This window comes from Corvus hawaiiensis, chromosome 14 (genome assembly GCF_020740725.1).
Source record: "Corvus hawaiiensis isolate bCorHaw1 chromosome 14, bCorHaw1.pri.cur, whole genome shotgun sequence".
Taxonomy (NCBI): Eukaryota; Metazoa; Chordata; class Aves; order Passeriformes; family Corvidae; genus Corvus; species Corvus hawaiiensis.
In genome coordinates, this window is record NC_063226.1 from 16,296,720 (window position 1) to 16,318,503 (window position 21,784).

The 21,784-nt window shown below is 40.6% G+C and overlaps 1 protein-coding gene across 1 annotated transcript; it reads right to left on the reverse strand.

Annotated features, from left to right (window-relative positions):
- Positions 1-1,414: 1,414 nt before the first annotated feature.
- On the reverse strand, positions 1,415-10,818 carry TMEM185A (transmembrane protein 185A). The gene is made up of 7 exons (XM_048318551.1): positions 10,683-10,818; positions 8,188-8,364; positions 7,202-7,409; positions 4,510-4,593; positions 3,464-3,640; positions 3,014-3,137; positions 1,415-2,505 (listed from the first exon to the last, which is right to left on the reverse strand). The coding sequence occupies exons 1-7, from the start codon at positions 10,718-10,720 to the stop codon at positions 2,261-2,263; spliced, it is 1,053 nt and encodes a 350-aa protein (XP_048174508.1). The 5' UTR covers positions 10,721-10,818; the 3' UTR covers positions 1,415-2,260.
- Between the last annotated feature and the right edge of the window lie 10,966 nt (positions 10,819-21,784).

Consider the following 21,784-nt stretch of genomic DNA (forward strand, 5'->3'; position numbering starts at 1 on the left):
TCGGACATCTTTCCCAGACCACTCCTAGTCCTGCCTTAAGATAGATTCTTTTCATTCACACTTCAGGTACACAAGATGTGCATATGATGGATATAGCTCTGTGACCTGACAGACATTGTAGAAAGCCATTATGAAAAGGTGCTTGTACAAAATGAAATCGAACAAGCTATTACATTTTTTTTCCTCTTGAGATGAAAAATACCAGTTATCTTAAAAAAATCTATTAGTGAACTCAAGACAAGTGTGAAGAATTACAAATAAGAGTCACTAAGTTTTGGCACTCTTAAGAGTATTTCAAAATTAACACCCTACATTACAGTGAAAATCCTTTTGAGTTTCTGGAGCAAGGCCACGCCTAGACCTGGCTCTAAAAACAGGACAGGACAACTGGCAGAGCGTTTGTATTCAGACACTTCAGTGGAGCACTTAGGGAGCTATTCCCTTGGACTACCCCACCTCTGCCAGAGCTGTGGAAGGTACCTTGCACCCCCAGTGCTGGGGCCCAGTGCCTGTGGATCCACTGTCTGAACCACACGTGGAGCTGGGCCCTGACCCCCGCCCAGGCCGAGGAGCAGCTGCTCCAGCACAGCTGGAGGGGGGAAATGTCTGCAGGGCGGTGCTGAGTGAAGCAGCAGCAGCAGCACCCTGGGCCCTGCTGTGCCTTGGCTGAAGGGAAGGTGCAGAGGCTGGAGCTTCTCCGTGTTTGTCTGAGCAGCAGCACATGGAGCTGTATGGGCACCAGCGCCTCGGGGACCTGCCCTGGCACCGTGCTTGGCAGGTGAGGCCTTCCCCTCTGCCTGTTCTCCCTCGGACCTGCTGTGCACAGACTGCTCTCCTCCTGGGAAGTGGTTTCTCACGCAAGCTCAGCATCTGGTTTTCTTTTCCATGGTGGTGTGCAGGCAAATTGATGTCTGGTAACAATCCTGCTGATGTTTGATTTTTTGCACCAGAATACAATAAAATATATGTAAACAAAAAAATATAAGATACATAAAATAAAACTGCAACAAGATTTAAAGTGTGGGATGGGATAGTGCTAGGTTGTGTTTCAGGCAGTAGCTGGTCCAGAGGCTAGAAAAGGGAGCTCTGGAGTATCAGAAATGGAAGTGCTGCATCCAAGTTTTCCAGGCATACACCTTGAACACATGCAGAAACGTCCACACACTCCGTGCTCTTATTGCCCTGCTAACACTAAAGAAATGAGATCCATGGTATTTAAGCTACCTAAAATGTAGGTTACCTAAACATGGAGAGCAGCTGCAAGGGTTTGGGAATATGAGACATCTGTTTTTATAAACTACAGGACTATACATTTCATAGACTCTCATTTCTCCAGAGCACCTGTAAGTGCAAGGCACACTCTCAAAGCAGGTCTTCCTTCAGACAAGAAAATGCTATGCCAACACCAGCAAGATCCTATCTTGAGAAGTTTAATCATTTACACTGACCAACACGAAGTTGGTAATGAAGACCAAGCTATGGTATTTATACCAGCTAACCAACAGCTGTGAAACCTACAACAAATGTTTCTGGCATAGATCACACAATGCAAGGGGGAACAGCTTATTAAATAGCCAGTCTAATGGGAGAATGGTACATGCTGCTCAAGAAGAATCAAAACATGAGACTGGAAAAGCAACAAAAACAACATGTAAGTCCCAAGCCAGCACAAAAGTTGAAATACTTACATGAAATTTTACATAGCTAACTCAAAAGCATCATGTAAGTCGCCATACATTCTACTTCCCCCTCAAAAAGCTTTCCAGTGTTGCCTGAGAAATGCAACACTCTTGTGCCTCTGTGGTTGAGACAATGATTGTGGCTGAACGGAGAAAGAAGTAAAGAGATACTATGCTAAGGCATCCCAAAGCATTTAAAAGAGACACGAAAATCAAGTGTATATTTAGGACCTAAAAGACACCTGGAATAGCATAGGCATTTCATACAGGGTTTTTAAAAAAATACTTTTAGATAATACTTATACTGTACACAACAGGACTTTTAAACAATATATTACACTGCTAAAAATGTTCATATAAATACTATACAGGCAAGCGTGCAACCAACCTGTTAGGAAGGTTCACAAATTAGACAACCACATATTTCTGGAAAAGCTCTCAGATTATCTTCAAGATTTCTGATTTGTGTAATCCAAGCCACTGATTCAGCAATACCTATTTTAAAGGAATTGGGACAAGGCATGAGATGAAATACATCTGTCTGCTGATGACCAGTTCAAGTTTAATATGCTACTGTCATCTTAATCTGGCATATCAATGTTTAATTTGGGAGGTGGAATCACGTATTTTCCAGGACTCTGTGTAATGACCACTCCAGTCTTTTTTCGAAACATTGGTGCAATTTTTGGCGGTTCAGGCAGTGGCGTTTCTTCTGTCTCCTCATTATCTTCATGATGAAGATCATAAGAGATATTTCCATATTCTCGTAAGAATGGGAAAATTTCAAGCAGGAACTGGCAAAAGTCTTTGCGAATTCCAAACCACCCTAAAAGAAACCAAATCATTTTACATTATTCACAGAATGCACACTTAATTAAATAGACAGACTATTTAAGGTCTGTTGATTGTTTGCATTTAAGTAAGATTTGTTAGTGCTGCTTTTCAGCGTTCCTTACGCGTATCATAACATTCCAGTTCAGGTTGTATACACACAGACACACATACAGTGTCTGGACAAGCATTTGCACAGTTCCATGTCTGCATGTGCATGCCTGAGTGTATATCCATCTGTATAAATTACAGCTACACTGCCCCAGCAAGAATCCATTTCGTTTCACGCATTACATGGCGTTGGGTCACATCAGTGCAGAGAAGGAACACAAAAGATTTTGCATCTCAACCAAAGAAAACAGTGCCACAGGGGAGGACACTGTAAGCACTGAAACCTTACTACAACTGCCTGAAAACAGTAACAGAAAAGCCATTTTTGAAAATACAGATCTTAATAAAATACATTAATTTTCAATTTGTTTCCAGGATTCTGAAATACTTACAGTGATTGCCTCCTTTTTGTCCAAATGTTGTTGCCATTAATGTTATCAGTGAAAGCCAGAGAGGAACAAATATGGGTATGAAAGAAAAAGAATTATGCCCATCCAGTCTGTGTACTAGCAAGATCTAAATGGCAAAAAAAATTATACAATGTCAGTCTAATTGCAATACTCACTTTCAAACTGCTTAAAGCATATGCTGATCTCAAATCTTTAACTTCACACATCTGTAAGGAAAATATGGCCTTCACAGAAGCAGGTATAGTTCCAATGTGATGCAGATTTTGCTTGAGAAACTTTAAAGGAACATAGAATTCTTGTTTGTGTTTCACATTTGCTGTTAATATTTTATTCCAAAACAAAGAGCAGCATTCTCATTTCAGTAAGTCCAAAAATCATCATTCATTCTACTGACAAAAGAAGACACATCAAACTCACTGTGGCATTTCCTACCTCAAATGTGAGCAGTGGCACTACAATTGTCATCCAGCTGACAGCCATGGTGATGTGTGTCCTCCTCTGCTCAGCGATCACGTCCATGGAACGCAGGAACAGCACGGACCACACGATGTAATAGAGCACCACGAGGCACAGGAAGGACATCAAGATCCACAGCGGAACACAAACAACCTGAAAGAAAGACACATTTGATTTGTTTCAGTTGTGGGTTTCTTTTAAATAAAGTGAGTCTACATATTAAGTCTAAATAAGAAAATTAAGTCTTTAACATAATGTCTAACAGAAAAGCATCAGTCTCGTGTGTGTGTTGTTTCGAGCCGTATCAGTTCAGGGGTTCCTCAGCTTCTAAACCCCATCAAGCTGAAACAATTCAAAATTAAGGCAATGTAGTTCAACTTTAGTAAGATTTTTGTGATTTTGTGTGGGCTCAAACTGTACTTGAAATTGATTTTAGCAAGTACTTCCTACACTAGATACCTTACTTTAAAGGGTTTCAATCCTTTCTCAAGTTTTTTTGACAATAGAAAGGACAGACATAACCATGCCAGATTGTCAGTTTTATGGTCGTTTACAAAAACCCAGACAGAGAAACAGCACTTTGTATTCTAAAGAAACTTGGGAGAGGACATCTCAGCAGTTCTGACAGTGACTACTTGCACAGTAAGTGGATTTACATGTATGGTAACAGAACAAATAAAATTAGTTATTTACCACACTGTATTTACCAACACATTCTCTAACTCACCAATCATTTTCATGGCTTGTTTAGTGTTCCCATAGGGAACTCTGGGTGAGGATTTCTCTTTCAACTGCTGCTCAGAGATTAACTGCAGCTGATGGCACATTCCCTCAGAGGATGAAGTGCCCCAAGAACAGCCTCTGATTCCCATGACCACTGAATGTGAATCCTTCAGTGAAGGATTGCTAAGTGAGCAAAAATGGGATCATGGACTGATCACACATTAACTGTTCCCTAGAATAAATATCTTTATGAAATTCACCATTTAAACAAAGATAAGAAGAAAACACTTATTACATACAAGCCATGGCCATCTGATGATCTCGTCTAGTCTGAGTGCAATAAATATGAACTGTAGAATATTGACTGAACACAAGATTTCCAGCTAGAAAAAGAAAAAAACATTAGTTAACTCTTAGTATGATAAACTTACTTCCAGGATAACCAATGAATCTGTCAAAGCACTTCTCTGACCCCATACTTACCACTGAAATATGAAAATTCATTTGCATTTACATTTTCTATTACTAAACATCCCTAAATTTGTGTGGGTGTGATCCCAACCCAATAATGGAGACTCACCTGTTTCCAAGATCTTCCTGGTATTAAAAAAAAAAAAAAAAGCCACTCAGAGTGATTAGAGAAATAAGAAAAGCCAAACTAATCAGCGTGAAAAAGCAAAGCATCAGAAAACAACTATAATCTTCATATAAGTAATACTGCTAAAATTAAGTACTAAAATGACCTTCAATTTAAAATTAGATACTCTAAAAGATTAATTTTGCTATAGTTTCAGTAATGGACAGAACTACCAACAGTCCAATTTAAATGTCCAAGCTCTATCTAGGGGAAAAAAGAAATAGATGGAATATTAGAATATGACATCCACATTAAATAATTTACTGTATAATTGAGAGATATTTTAAATTACACTGAAGACGTGGGCTTTGTGGAAATAGAGAAAAGCAATACTTCTCATTAAAATGTTAGTGAAAGATTTTCATGAATCCTGCTTGCCACTATGAGAAACAGCCTATCATTATACTTTTCAAAAAAGGTCTGTGTCTAGCTTGAACAAAGCGAGACAATGAAACACCATCAGGCTTGGCAAGATTCTATTTCTAAAGTTTATGGGCAGCCCTACAATGGATAGGATTTTCAAAGACCACAGAATTTTTATTTGAAAAGTCTGACTGAAGCTTGTGAATGCAAGTTAGAAACATTATACTAATTTTAATAAATTTTCACTAACACATGATTGCGTAGATTGTGATCTGGATAAACACCTTTGAAAGTTACAGTACAGGGAGACAAAAATCCAACAGGCAGCAGGTGCTTGCCAGCTTCAGGGACCACACCAAAGTCTCCCCTGTTGAACTACAAGTTACTTTGAAAAGACTGAAAAAGTAGATTTAAAATAATTTTGTACAACTGGCTTTCTCTAAAGAATAAACCACCAAAAAAACCCTACATTCAAGTGTGAGACCAAGCAACCAGACAGCTGCAAGAGCAAAGAATAAGAGAAAAATAGAGAAATCGGAAGATCAATTGCTGTAAATAATTTTTAGAATCAAATTATATGAGAGCTATATGGCAAGTGCACGTACATTTGCAGCAGCTCACAACTTAATGAATTCAAAATGCTTTAAATAAATAGTGCTTTACTGACTATAAAAATAGTGTAACACAAAAAAAGAATCTTTTCCTGAGCCCACCATGATACAGAGACAAAAACCCCAGTATGTACTTACTGATCACCTAATCAGATGCAGAACAGGAATGAGCAGAAAATGTATTTCAGATTAAATAGTTATGAAAATAATAATAGATTAACAACTGCTTTGATTACTCAAGTCAAAAATTGATGTCCTGGACTAAAGGCAGACCCCTCATGTTTCTAGCAAATGAAAGGGAAATAATGAAATCTTCACAGAGTAAAAAGAAGAGAAAGGAGAACAGCACTAAGTGAAGATGACTAAGAGTAAAAAAAAAAAAAAATTAGTTGAGACAGCTGTTGCCTTTTATGGATTCCACTTTCTTCTGCCAGTACTTAGCAGCTGTGCAGTCATCTGTAAATCAATGGGCAATCAAGCATCATCCAGTAGAAGGCAAGCACTTCCACACAGATTTTACTTTTAGCACTGGTTGACTGGTAATAGAACCCTGCAAAATAAAATTCTATTGGCAAATGTTTCAAAGTGAACTTAGGATATCAGTTTACCAGCCATCATAACAATCACCTACAAAAAAATGTTTCTCTCTAATGAAAAACTCTTACAGTAATGTTAGAGAAATAGTCCCTTGAAATTAAAATACCTGAGAATGCTGAGCCTTATCTAAAAATCAGATTTTTAATTGTCATGGGGTAGTTTGAGGACATAGCAAAACAAAAAACTCCTTAAAAAAATCAGTATGAATTCTAAACGTATTGCAAAATGCCACAATTGTGGGAGCACGTTGAGAATCTTTCCAAGGTTCTTCCAAAACCAAAGGAACTTAGAGAGAAGATAGAGGCAGAAAATAAAACCCTAATGTTACCTACCATTCACATTCCCAAATTAAGGACTAATCACATGGATTGTGGTATTAGGACATTTTCAGCCCTGATTACATAGGGCTCTGGAAATTCAATTCTGCCTAGAGACAGTGCTTGCAATCAGTGGAATATTTTTCTGTTGTTTCCATGTAAGTGTCTGGTATTGGTCCATATTGCAGAGTTCCTGGCGAGTTATTTTAACACAAAATAATAAAAAAGCAGGTTTAAAACATGCTGCAATTTAGTAGTTAAAAAAACTAAGTTATAATATAAAAAGTTATATTATTCCTGATCCTGATTTCACTCCCATTTGCAGGTGAGTGCATTTGCAGGTGAGTGCAATTAATTGGACTGATGTAGTCCTCTGTGTTGTGCTTTCCTGAGAGACACACTGCCACAGAACTGATCCCAAGTTCTGCAGTGCTGTGACTTTTACACATCACAAATGAAGCCTCACCTCCAGAGACCTGTCGTGTCGAAATCCCCACACACAAGCTGCAACTGAGACTGGAGACACAAAGAACAGTGGCATGAAGACCAGAAGCCAGAAATGGGTTCCTCTTTCAATCCTGTCACACACCAGGACTTCAAACATCAGCAGTAACAGGTGGATGCCTACTGCAATCAACATAGCTTTGAACTCCACACAGGTTTCTCCTTCTGCTCTGAAGAGAGGATAAGGAAGAATTTACTTGCCAGTAAGAAAGCACATCCTGCAAACATTCCAGGACACCTGCTTGAGCTTCAGATATTAACACTTGTTTTTAATAAACATAGACGTTATACCCATTAAACTCCACTCCTGATGACCTAATAGGATTTCTTGCCCATAAAACTGCACATTGAAAGTATATTACTCAAAGGGTGCAGTGGGATTTTTACAATCTGAAAATTTAAGGATTCCACAGCTGGGCAGCTAAACCAGGGTTTCTTCGCTACTATATCAACAGTCAGCTATCATGCAGGCTATCAGGAAATAAGCTAAATTTAAAAGGATCTGTTTGATTTCTGCACCAGCTTTTACTGAATCAACATATTTCCCCAGAATTTCTTTATTTACCTAAGCCAGAGTATTGCAACAGATATTTTCTGTTACTAAAAATAAAATGCCTGTAAAATGACAGCACACACAGAGCTTCTCCCTACACCAGCAGACCCACTACTAGAAGGGGCAAACAAGACCTGAACCACACAAAATGTGGGTGTATCAGGAGATCTGTACACCAAAATTTTTCATTTAATATTCACCATGGACAGAAAAGACATTTATTGCGCTTCATTTAAGGTAATTTTTCTTTTGCCCTGAGATCTTCAAATTTGCATTCTACTCAAATTACCAAAAAACTTAACACTGATGTATTTAAAGATGTGAAAGTCTTTTTGCCCTAGACTGACAAGACACAATGTCCCCTCTGCTTTGCCAAACAAACATCATCAACTTACCGATACTGTGGGTTTCGGGCCCATACCCCTGTTCCCACTGAGGCACCAACAATCACCATTAACTTCCACAGCCATATTGGAGCAAACACAGCCCAGTAACTCCACTGGATTTTGTCATCCAGACGTAGAGAGAGCAACACAGAGAAAAGCAGCAGGCAGGCATAAATGAGGAATTTACTATTAAACAAACGAAAAAAAATCCAGTCAGGAATCAAGGCAGGCAACTTCACATTAACTTTGTAGAGGACAACAAAATCAGTCACAGCTGCAATGTCATTGCAATACTTCCTAACAGAAAACGAGTTAAGCTTCTTTACAAAGAATCTAATATTTCATCACAGATACACCATATATCATCTCTTTTGCTTATAAAACCATTGCTTCAAGGAAACACATCAAAAGCATTTTTTCATAACAGTCTCAGTGAATGGACTGAGATAAATAGTTCCCTTCCACAAGCATCCAGTCAGGAGCTATATTATTAGAGGCTCACAAATATAACAGCTGTACATATTTTTAAAAAATGTGTTCTGTCATACAAATCAAATGAAGCAGTTTTTGATATTCAAAATTGAGTTACATAATTTATGAAATTTTATCCACACCACTTTTGACTAAAGGTTAAAAGTTTATTACAATAAAAGTTATTACGAATTGTAATAGGGCAGACTTCAGACAATTTTTTTCTTAATATTTACATTCAGTTAAAAAAGCAATATTGTAGGAAAGAAAAACCCAACAGGCGAAACTTTTAGCAAAGTTACTGATTTTACACTGAGGTTTCTAACTGGAATATTGAGGATGGTGCCTACAAATTTAAAATAGCTACATTGACACATATATATTTATAACATAGTCAATTTAACAACGAACAAATGTATCCGGAATACTTGAGCAGTGGCACAGCAACTGCTTGTACCATCAAAAGTCAGACAAAATAATTACATAGTAGGTGATTTCCTCACAGGACAGGAAGGAAAAAGTCTCCCGCCCATCCACCAGAAGCTCACAGACTGTTTTATAAAACACATAATTAGGCTTCAACACTGTTTTAGTGAAGTAATCGTATGTATTTTAAAACATGGATAACCTAAGGAATAAAGCAGCAACAGTCAGGAATACTACCATTTCTCCAACAGCACAACTCAAATTACACAATTTCACTCACATCAAATAACAAAGCATTCATCAGATCAGCATTGCTGTGTTTAGATATCAAGCTGTTTTGCCTCTACTCACAACAAGTGCCTCATCTGCCCCTTAATAATGAAATGCTGATTTATTGTATCAGCATCTCCCTGCATGCTTGAAACTACCTCGGGATAGGATGATACAAACTTGTCACACTTCATAGCAACAAAGAGATGTCTCAGCATCTCGGCTAGTCATCCTTTTTCAACATACAATATTTGTGTGATTTGTACTTTCCCTGGCTCCTAAACAAACACAGCAGTGAAATAATCAGGCTCGCTGAGTGTTCCAGGTGCATCAAAACACGAAGACAGCCGCACCAGTGCAACATTCGGTTTGCTCAATCATCTCTCAGCACCCAAATAAGCTGCAAGCACTGCTCTGCAGTAACAAAACTTTATAAGCTTCTAGGACTTCTGCTCTTACTTTTCCATTACTCCGACCACACATATTTCAATTGTTTATTTCAGCCTCTGCAACAATGCATTTCCTGAAGCTTTGGTTACCCTTTTGTTTGTCTAAACAACTGACTGAATACAGCCTGCTGTAACTGCCATCATGTAAGGCCTCTTTCACGTGCAAGGTTTTTCCAGGACTCTCAGCATCTCAAGCCACCTTGTACAACTTACTTGCAGACCCTTCGTCTGTGGTCTTAAAATACCTGGTAAAACCCGGTAAAGCTTAACTCCTTCTCTCAGTTCCTTTAAAAGTTACACGTTCGTACGTGCTTGGAGAGCCAGCAGAACCCCAGGTTGCAGTGACCACCACATTGTTAATGTTAGGGAGCCCGAAGGAAGGGCTGGCCTTGCCCGGTGCTCCCCGTGTGACCCAGGGTTGTTCACACCTGCAGACACGGAGCCTCCGCCGCATGGTCAGAGCCTCCGCACCCCAAAGCACCGCCGTGAAAAACTCAAACACCAGAAAGAGTCTGGGAGTAATCTGAGAAAGTTACACAACAACAAAGCAGATGACTGGAAGTGGGGCTGGAAAGCAGATGCAGAGCGCTCGCATTCCCAGCCCCCTGACCGTGAACCAGCCACGGGGAGCACGCACCGACACCCGGGGCGCTGGGAAGGTTGGATTCCATGATCTCAGAGGTCTTTTCCAACCTGGTTGATTCAGTGATTCTACGCAGGAAATTGGCCGGGAACGGCGTGCTCCAAACGCCGCCCGAGCTCGCGGTGCGGAAGGGCCACCCGAGGCCGCGCTCTGCTCCAAAGCTGACGGGTCCCGCACCCAGCGCTGCTCCCGGCCGGGCCCCCGGGCTAACCCTGCTGGGCCGGCGCTGCCCGTGCCGCGCTCACCTGGGGTTGAAGTCCTGGAAGAAGCCGCGCAGGTTCATCGCGGCCCCTCTACCAGGCGCTCATGGCGCGGCCCCGCCACCGCTCCACGGCCTGGCCTGCCCGGGCCTCGCCGCCGCCCCGCGCATGCGCGCGGCCTCTGCCGGGAACCCGGCGGGCCAGACAGAGCCGGGCTTCGCAGGCGGCCGCTGCGCATGCGCGCCGGGCAGGGCGGCGGCTCTGCCAGGAGGCGGCGGGGCAGAGCCGGGACGGGCGGAGGGGGGCGGGGCAGAGCCGGGGGCGGGGCGGGGCCAGGAAGGGGCGGGGCTGGGCCCCAAGGGGCGGGAATAATGCGGGCGGGGCTAAAGCGAGCGGGGCGGGGCTAATGCGGGCGGGGCGGGGCTAAAGCGAGCAGGGCGGGGCTAAAGCGGGCGGGGCGGGGCTAAAGCGAGCAGGGCGGGGCTAAAGCGAGCGGGGCGGGGCTAAAGCGAGCGGGGCGGGGCTAAAGCGAGCGGGGCGGGGCTAATGCGGGCGGGGCTAAAGCGAGCGGGGCTAAAGCGAGCAGGGCGGGGCTAAAGCGAGTGGGGCGGGGCTAAAGGGAGTGGGGCGGGGCTAAAGCGAGTGGGGCGGGGCTAAACCGAGGGGGAGGGGCTAAAGGGAGTGGGGCGGGGCTAAAGCGAGCAGGGCGGGGCAGTTCCTCCCCGGCGCTTTGGAGTCACCAAGATTTTTTTCCTCATTTCTGGCCCAAACTCGCCCTCTGCGATTGTGAAGGCACTCCCGCGGGTCCTGGTGCTGCACGGCCTTGTAAAAGTCCCTCTCCAGCTCTCTCGGAGCCCCTTAGGTACTGGAAGGTGCCCTAAGGTCTCCCTGGAGCCTTCTCTTCTCCAGGCTGAACAGAATTCGGATGACAGGTTCACAATCTCTCAGCAGCTCTGGGACATTTCAATGTCTCAGACAGTTAAATCCCCAGGCATTTAGGGACAGCTTTACAAAAAGTTGTCATAGTCCAGTATTCACTGAGACATGTTTCAAGTACAAATTTGAAAAAACCCAAACAAACTATGTATGTACCTTCTTGGAGACAAAATACTGGGTACTAAAAATCTGCAGCCAAGCTAGAAAAGACATAAAAAGAATCAAGGTGGACTTAAGTGAAACAAATTGTGGTCAGAAAGGAGAGAACTGGGCTTTCTGTTGTTTGAGGTTTTTTGTTTGTTCATTTCTTTAAGTGAAAGTAATTAACTGTTGCAACAAATGACCCTGAGAAACAGGAGATTTTTCATTTTTAAATAAAGTCCGTATGGCTCTCTGGGAGATAGATGCTAATCTAACTCAGGTCGATGAGTGTGACTCTGACAAGACTTATGAAATTCTATAGCACATCAGGATACCTTACACGATGACTCCATGTCAGGGTAGATTATCTGGTGACATTTTTTTTAACTGAAAATCCCCAGAGCTCCTCCCTCAGGGTTATATTGCAAGTGAAATGCTAACTAAAAAAAAAAAAAAAAAATCAATCATGTCTTAAGCTTCAGCTTTTGCAGAAAGCTGAAATTAAGTAAATGGTCTAAATCTTCCACGACCTGCTAGCAGGACTGGTAATTTATATCAACTAAGAAGTTAGATGTACATGCAGTGTGATTTGTTAAATACACAGCTACACATATCCCTTGACAGCACTCATTAGTTACTACAGATTTACTCAAAGATGTGATTCATCTAGAGATATTCACTGGCAGATTGTAGATACAACTGTAACACCACTGGCAAGAGCACAAACAGCTGACAGACATCCATACCAGGAGCTTTCTACACCATATATTCAACTGATAAAGCACGGGCATGTCAGAGGCCACAAGAAAGCAAGGACATGCCAGCACAAGGCATGGCAGTGGGGAGGGTGTGAGGAGACTGGGGAGAAATCAGGATAAGAGAGAAGCAAGAGCACATAATGGAAGAAATGGGAAGGAAAGGATGAGGGCTAGACACTCTTCAGAGCCCGATAAGATGGAAAAGGCCACAACAGGACCAGAGCAGTGAAAAAGCTTGTAAGGAACCAAAGAATTATCAGGCTTAAAAAATTGGAAACTGGAACCGTGGTTTTCATTCTGCTTTTGAAAAAGTTGAGCCTCATCAGTTTGGAAGAGAGAACAATGATGCATAATGTATTTGTCCTAGATAAAATACATCTACTGCAATGCATAAAGAAGCTACTAGACAAGACAGTACCTGTAAGCATAATCTGCAGCCAGATGCAATCATAAAACAAAATCAAAATATTAATAACAAGGAATTAGCTTGAGAATTTTTAATAATTCAGAAGGCTAATAAAGCAGCTTGGCATTTCTAAGAATATTCATGAAGTTCTGTAGAAGTAAATTAAGAAAGATATGTTCTGCAGTTACAATGTTTGGCTGACTGCCCAGGCAGCAAAATAGTTCCTATGAGGGACAAAGAACAAGGAAAGAAATCCCTGGTTACAGAAATGAAAGCTCAGGGAACATCCTTTTGTACTGGTGCTTCAGGAGACCTAGAGTTAAATATTTTGGTTTGAAGTCAAACAACTGCAAATTTTAGGAGCTTTCTTAGAGTTTTTTGGTGGTCTCAGATTTCCTGATTGCTATGGCCAGATACTACATGTGACGGTGATGGGGAGAGTTAGAGAGCAAAGAAAACCCAAGCTCTTGTCTAAACTTAAAGACTTAAAAGATTTATCTTAAGTTTACATTTTATAGTAATTTAAGGGTAGGAGTAGTAATATGGGCAGCAGATAAATGAAGCAGCAAGTCATCTGCTTCCTGTTAAGACTGCGTCTACTGATGATCAAGACCTGAATGCTGGGAATGGAAGTGAATCCCCTGAGACAGTTTATGTTGGAGACCAAACACACATTTTGGTTTTACTCCACTTACCTATTATCTCAAATTAGTTCAAGAAGACGTATATGTGGTCTTTTTTATAGTCACTGCCATTACTGCTTTCATAAGCCATCTACTTGTATTCTTATTCTGCTTAAAAAATATAAACTAGGACCATCCCTATCCTTGACAGGCCAAAGTTAAATGCAGGAAACAAAACCTGAATCAGCCTTCTAATCTGAAAAGCTTGCTTTTCTGTTGACAATCAACCTTGACTCCTTTCTAACATACCATATAATTCACATGTCCTATTTGCTTTATAGACTTCTCAAAGTGCCACTGTTAGGTGACTGGAATACTGCAACATTTAAAAGGAGGACAGCAGTTCAGCAATAACTGACTGATGTGGCTGACAGCAGAGTCGTGAACTGTTTTTAGGATCATCTTGCATGGTCTATGACAGAACACCAAATTGTTTACAAAAACAAATCATCAGGTTTGAAAATCCCCATTTGAATTTCAGTTGATTTTACTGTAGGCCTTACTGTTAGCATTTAATCCCAGAATAAAGAGTTTGACCAATAATTGACAAAGAAGAGATCGTTCCATCTATCATAACACCTTTATACCAGCCAGTAATTTTGCACAGTTAAGAGCAATAATGATCTAATATCTACATATGGATTGTTGTCGTTGGCATTGCACACAGCTGCTTGGTTCTGAAATGAGGGCCTTCAGTTTCAATGGAAATTTCAATAATTTCTGCAATAATATCGTTTTGTGTCCTACTTGGGAAGTTAGTTCAAGGACAAAGGCTTTAAATCATTCTATTTGCTTCTGTCTGTCGGATGTTGTGCCTCTAAATTACTGTCCTCCAGCCTGAAACCTATTTGTAGAGTTGTAGCAGTTCAGCAAGTTGCTGTTTATATTAATGCCAGCTGTGACTGTGATGTGAAGCAAGTTACAATACTTAACCACGATGAATTTCATAGGCTGTTCTGCCAGCTGGATGCTGGAAAATGCATTGTTGTGCAGCTGTTTGGCCTAACCAGGATTTGACACAATGATTTGACATCACCTGCAAAAGATGTGTCTGTTTATACTCTATGTTTCCATCTTAAGCTGTTCAGCTGGTTTTACTCATTACTTGTTCTCCTGTTGAAAGGAAGCTCATTTAAGCAAGTTGTGTTCCATGCCCCTCTTCTTATGCAGTCTGTGGGGTTCTTCTGCCTCACCACAGCTTCAAAGTGATTCATTTTTATGTTGCTCTACCTGAGCTTTCTTGCGCAACTTTCTCTGTTCTTAGTAGCTGTTGAAGATAAAGCACAAAAAGAAGGCATTGGATCATTGTTCTATAAATAAATACCATCAATTTCCTAATGGCAGTGATTTATCAGAGCTGATTTTTTCCTTCAAGGCCTTCTTAATTCCTTTATAATTTATTTCTTCTTAGTTCCTTCCTTCTTAATTTCCTTCAAGACTTTGATGAAGGATCAGATCATGCATATTTTTTGGCAAAATTAATACATTGTTCTATTCTTAAAATCCACCCAGCACAAAACATGACTTACTTGCAGTTGTTTACTTTCAGCCCTATTGAGCTACATGTTCCAGATGAGCACTAAACTTCTGACTATTTACATTACTGCTTTTTTGAGTAAAGGCACCTAGAAATTGTACCTACAGCATTATTCAGATTAAGAACTTTAGTACTGACATGGGTCAGGTGTTCCAAGAATCTCAAGGATCTGTGTGTCTGGATAACACAGACTTCAAATGCAATTTCTGTCCGTGACTCCTCTGGGCATCTCTCGGAAGTCAAGTGAGATAGAACAAGATAAATGCTTAAATATCTCCAAATTAAATAAGAGGTTTTGGATGTTGGACACAAGAGGTGAGTTCCACTCAGGGTGCCTCGCAGCAGTGTAATCATTTGCAGCAGTGTTGCACGTGAGTTACAGCTCTGGCACCCTGATGTACTAACAGTGTGTAACACATATTTTAGCCAATGATTCAAGACAAGGATAAATCAGGCTTCATCTTATCAGTAAGTGGATATATCATATCTCCTTTTGCAATGCATTCAGGGAAAAGCATTGGGTTAAATGTCAATATGACTGTGGCAAATTTACATGGCTTTTACAGAGATAAAACACTTAACCGGCTACTTGCTGCATTTTATTCTGTGACAAGGACTTATATCTCACCACATTGAAAAGGCACACAAAGATATCCAAAAATAATACAGCTCACTTGAGTCTCTGATGTTTCAGCCATAAAATAAGAGACCAATTGTTAACCAAATTGGATGGGAGACAGGGAATGAAAGTGAACAAGACCAAAGGAGATTAGCTTTTTTTTTTTTACCTTTGCTTCAGGTCTGAGGTCTAGCAAGATGACACTTTGGAATCATCTGGGAGCTGTCCAGTTTAAACATTAGAGAAAATCAGAAAGCTTCAGATCAGCGGTCCAGAGATGAGTGTTGGATTACCAACTCTATGCTTGCAAAGGATGACTTCAGTAAGAGGACAGCATGAGGTGATTTATCTTCCCTGGGCTTTCGGCTTTACAAAAGTCTACCAGCCATTTGGTTTTTAACTTGTACTGTAGTGAACATGTGTATATCTTACAATGAAAAAAAAAACCCTAAAAAAATAAGTATTTTAAAGTATAAGTATTCTCATACAGCCAAGCTGTGCAAAGCAACCTTCAACAACAAGATCACATGCTGCTTTCCCCCATATATTTCTGCAGTAAGTTGGAGCTGTCTAGTGAAGCATCATCTTGGGTATGGTTTTGCTGCTGAAGGTGAAAGGTGTTCTGTGAAGGAGTCAAGGAATTTCAGGAAGAGAAAGAATGATCCTCCCTAAGGCAATCAAATTTTACCTTGTGTCTGTGTGAGTACAAGCCAGGCTTCACTGGTCCTTTTTTCTCCTTTGCATTCCATACCCACAGGGTATCTGTGATGGAGATCCTGGGACCTACTTCACTCACACCTTCAGCAGTGATGAGTAGCTATGCTCATTCAAACCTCTATTACAGGGTTATTTATGTAACAACAGTAAGTTTGGAAAATCAAGTTCTAGGTACACAAAATAAGTGACCAGAACTTGGGTCACAATCTGTTTGTCTCCCATTTCTCCCTGTTCTGTAATTCCATCCTTTTATCAAAGGGATGAAATATTCTTAGTGAAGAGATGAACACTTCTGTGCTCCAAGTATTGAAACAGCATGATAGCCTCCAGCTGCCTCCCCACTCCCTGGCCTGCTTCCAAAGGCAGGCAGGAGCATTGCCCAAGAGGCAGCAGTGCAGAAGGGGTAACCAGATCACAACTGCTCACTTCTTAGCAGCTTGGTTCTGTGCTTCTCTTGAGATTGCCAGGAGCAGCAGAAAATTTTGCTCAGCTGAGGCTGGAGTTTCTGCTGATCATGTGCAAAGTGGTTTCTATTAATTTATTTTTAAAAGAAGGTTCATAAGATTATCACCTTCATGGAAGTTGACAACAAGATCAATACTTATTTTTGGTTGCAAATCCTTATAAAGTTATAATTTATATTCAGTTTGACATTGGTTTTCCTTCTAATTTCTGATGGATATTTGGAATTTTCATATCCTGCTGCTCCCTGCCATCACTATGGCTACCTCCTCTCAGCAAATCTGTTTTCCAAAGCTTATTGCTACTAGAGCATTTCATGGTACATGTGAAAGTCCTTTGCATAAAAAGTGATCAGAGACATTATTCACTTGAACTAACACATACTAGAACACATTTCTCCCTTTGTGGTTTTTGCGTGAACCTTTTGAACCATAAAATATTATTGACAAATTATAGGGAAAAGAGTGTTTGGAAAGGACATACTAGTTTGAGCTGTTCATCAATCAGCTCCTGCAAAACACCTTCGAGTCTCACTGACTGAAGGGAAAATGATGGTATCCAGAACAGACAAGTTACTTTGCTGAAGTGTCATGCTTAAAAGTGTAAATTCAGCATGGGGCCTTTGGGATCCAGTACACTACACTTATTATGGTAGGAGATCAAGGCTGCAGGTTAGACAGAAATAATCTCCGGGTTTTTCTGCTTTTGCACTTATAAAAGAATGAAATGTAGAATAATTATTTTAGTAACCAGACACAAGCTATTCCATCCTGTAGTTGTACTCAGAGTAGTACCAATTCCTGAACACATTGTGGATTATATCTTGATATGTTACCTACTGATTTGGGAAAATTACTGTGGTGCTTCTCAAGGACCAGAAGGCCCCCTGTGGAGTTTGCTGTGTACTGAGGTCATCCCTGGCATGTTGATGGGATGCTCCTGGAGTTATTAGCCATTTTCAGCACGTGAAGCAGTGTTTCTCATGAGTAGTTGTAGGTCACCTTGTATGGTCTTAGAAATCAGAGTTTGGAATATACTAACGTAGTAACAGAACCAGTGTCCTACTATGTACACAGTAAACTCAGAGCAGTGCAGGAAATGTCTACAGTGGTTGTGATAAAAATGTTTTTGTAGTTCTGAATCTTTTGCCTCACAGTTCTGTTCCCTAAGGTGAACTGTGAAGAAAGAAGATAGTAGAGAAAGGAAGACTTTGATCTTATAAAAAAGACACTGTTACACACTATTAAAATTGTTTGTTCTATGTCTCTTGGTCTTACTACTCTTGTTTTAGTCAAGCATGATACAATGTGTCATTAAAAGAATCCTCATTAGCAAGTCCTTGCTAATTTCTAAAACCCTTTATCCTAACCTTGAGCAATTTTTATTTCTACTTTGCTCTGCCTAGTTACAGATCCCTGTTTATCCTCCCCTGTGCTTCCACCTTCACGACACTTGCTTTGCATCCCACAGTTTGCACATATATGAGAGGCAGAATTTGCCCCTTTGCAGGAATGACTCCTCTCATGCTTTGTAAGTAGAATTACACTCAGAAAACATCACCTTAGTCAGACCAAAGTAGTCATGTACTTTGGTGTCCTTGTCAAATTACTAATTGCAAGGTTTTAAAGTTTGAAATTGAGAGTTGCTTAACAGAAGAAGGTGACCTCCCTGTTAGCAATACCTGGATACTGATGATCTTATTCACTTCCCCTCTAAGGCAGCCATGAGAGGGTATAGAGGAAAAAGAGGGAGTAGATTTCACTATTAAAAATAAATGGGGGACAGGTTATTTTGGAGTTTTTTACAACTGCATGTTGTTACTATGCTGAGGATGCCATTCAAAATACCCTCTAAAATCTGGAGCAACTGTTAATCCCGAATAACAAACAAAACAGAATTTGTAGATGTTTAAATAATAGACCAACCCTTGTCAGCTATCCACATTAAAGAATTCAATAGCCTGACATGACATCTTGTTTGCACAGGCTTTCCTGTTTGGGGGCCTTATCTTTTTATTGCACTCACCATGTAAATTGAGAAATTGCCTGTGTCAGGGCTTATGTGCATGAAATTGTTTCTTATTTCTGCACCGTGCTTGCCTGCCTTCACTAGGTATTCGGGACAGTGAGATTTCTTTGAGCAGTACCTCAGTTGTAGGCACATTTCCTGAACTGGGTGTAGGGAGGGTCAGAAAGAACTCCAGTTCCTCAATCCACCCAACTCTTCTCTGGCCAGCACATCAGATCCGGAGCAGCCAGTGTCTAATTTGCCATGTTTATAGGCCCAAACAGGAAATGTGAGAACTGAGGTGTGCCTTTAATTCATTGTTTTTGGTGATGATATCGGCATCTACCTTACCTACTGTCCAGTACTGAGAAGTCTAGATAGTATCTTAGAAACAGTTCTGATGTCCTTGGGAAAGCTCATGGTGTGAGATCACTGACCTGGGCCTTGGGGAGAGAGGGAGCATGCTGCAGGTGAACAGATCTGCATGACTCACTTCAGACCTAGAGAAATGACTGTATATGAAATGAAGGCTTATAATGAGTATTTTTGGATTAGTCATGTTATTAATTAAGGTCTACAATGTATTTTCTAGTGCACAGCTCTGCAATTCAGGCTGCAAGGATGGACTACAATGACACCATCTTATCATAAGAATGTTAACAAACTGAAAGCCTATGCAGATGCCTCTGATACAATGTTTTTAGCTTACCCTTGAGTGCTAATGTTCACACATGGCTTAAAAAGAATGATTGGTTTGATTCTGAAAGTACAGCTATGGAATTCTTCAAAGATAAAAATGCTGTTTAGAGATATATCAATATTATGTCTCAGGGCTTCATGTTTGCTATAAGTATTTCACTTCCTCACCATATGTGCCAGAGGAGAATACAGATATTAATGCAGATGTTAATATTTTTAACATATCTCTCTCTCATTTTCTTCATGGCAGCTTGTAAAATTTTCTTCATGGCAGTCCATAAAATGAAAACAGTGCTTTTTTGATAGTAATCAATTTAAGGATAAATAAATTTGCCAACCAGAAGCCTCCTGTAGAGATTAGTCACTTTCTATAATTCATGAGAATTAAATGAAAATTGATTTGTGATTACTTATATTGATTCACTGAAAACTGCTTTGCTCTTTTGGAGTTTGAGTAAACTGTCCACAGTGCCCAACCATTTGTGAAAATCTGGTTTCTTAGAATTTACTGAGTGATGCATAAAAATTCCTTAGACTTGCTTTTGTGCCAAATGCCACTTCTGGTGAAATTATTGGGGAATATGTGCAAGGGCAGGTTTCACACGTGAAGAGTCAAGACATCCTTCCCAGGCAGAGCTCAACACCTGGGCTATTTTATACTGCCTGACCATATTCACAGAGTCTTAAAACACACTTTATCTTCCTTGTCAGAGGAAACTTTCTTGGACAGCATACCCAGGCATGGAAATGATACTTTATAAGATCTACCATGAGTCTGATAGTACAGCCATTTCTTACAGAGTCCTATGAATAGGATTCTTCCCACTAAAAATACTGCTGTGCTGAATTTTTACCATGTCTTAATGTGTGTCATAGAAAATAGTTGATTTCAAGATATTTAGCTGCTATGTTGGTGGCCTCACCTACATTGCTAACACTTGTGCAAGCACTGCTGCAAAGTCCCCAGACTTTTGGTATGTGCCTTGGCATATTGGTAAGCTTAAAATGGATTTGATATTCAGTGGTGGTGGTAGGTGGAGAAGGCTGACATTCACCCTGGGACTTCCAGCGGAGTGACTAAGGAGTGCAGTACAAGGTATTGCCACTTCAGCCAAGGCTTAGAGTTTAACCTTTCCTGTGACACTCCCAACTCATCACACTGCACCCAGCAGTGGTTTAGCCCAGCAGCTGAACAGGCTGCTCAAAGGCCCATACATCCGGGGTGGAGGGGACAGCTGAGCTGCGAGACCAGTTTGTCCAAGGTCTGTGATTTCAGTGTCTGCAATTATTCACTGGCATCATCCCAACTTGCTTTTGAGCATCAGAACTTGTGTGCTGTTTGAAAAAGATTTTTCCTCTGTAATTTGTTCTTCTGGTGGACTGAACTTAGTAAGATTGCTATATACTCATGTTAGGCAAACCAGGAAATTCGTATCAAGTACCACTTAGTGTATTTGCATTTGAAAGAGGCAAGTGTTATGGTAATTAAATGCATGTGCAATAGAAATAATTCCTTGGCTTTTTGCATAAAAAGTCTCCAAATGAAGAGAAATGTCACTTGGGGATGCAATGTTCAATACATTTCCAGCAGCTGATCCATGCTAGGAGAGTTGCTGATACCTGTGAGATATACTGCTTATACACAACATTAATTCCAAAATATGCAAACATCAAATATACTGAATAATATTCATGAGTTGATTGCATGTCCTGTGCTCAGTAGTAGCTGAACTTGTAGTAACAGTCTTCTTCATTTGATTCAAGCTTTTCCAGCATGTGCAGGAAGGAAGTGTAAGATCCACATAAAAATAAACTTCACTGTAATAGTTTAGAGGAAGTACACGTGCTTGAATATGTATGCACACTCTGTGTAATACACAATGTACTGCACTTTTGAGTCACACGTCCCACTGAACAATAGCATTCTGACAGACCATTGTAGCCAGCGTTCCTGGTAAGTGAGTGCATACACAGAGCATTTGAGGCCTCAGGTATGAATCTTAACAGAGCAGAAAAGCAGATTATTTTCTATCCTATTCTCTGTGACGAAAAAGTGACGAATGAGAGCATTTTTGTCTCAGAACTTTTAATTTTGATAAGAAAGAGGAACCAATAAAGTCCTGAAGCACAGAAAGAACCAAATTATAGATTCCCATTAGAGATGCATTAGTTTTCTGCAAGT

Excerpts from the sequence above, each read along its gene's own strand:
- TMEM185A (XM_048318551.1), bottom strand. The coding sequence starts at position 10,720 with ATGAACCTGCGCGGCTTCTTCCAGGACTTCAACCCCAG. Across the intron at positions 4,594-7,201 it reads GACACGACAGGTCTCTGGAG|CTGGAAATCTTGTGTTCAGT; the intron begins GTGAGGCTTCAT and ends TTCTTTTTCTAG. Across the intron at positions 2,506-3,013 it reads ACAAAAAGGAGGCAATCACT|GGTGGTTTGGAATTCGCAAA; the intron begins GTAAGTATTTCA and ends GGTTTCTTTTAG.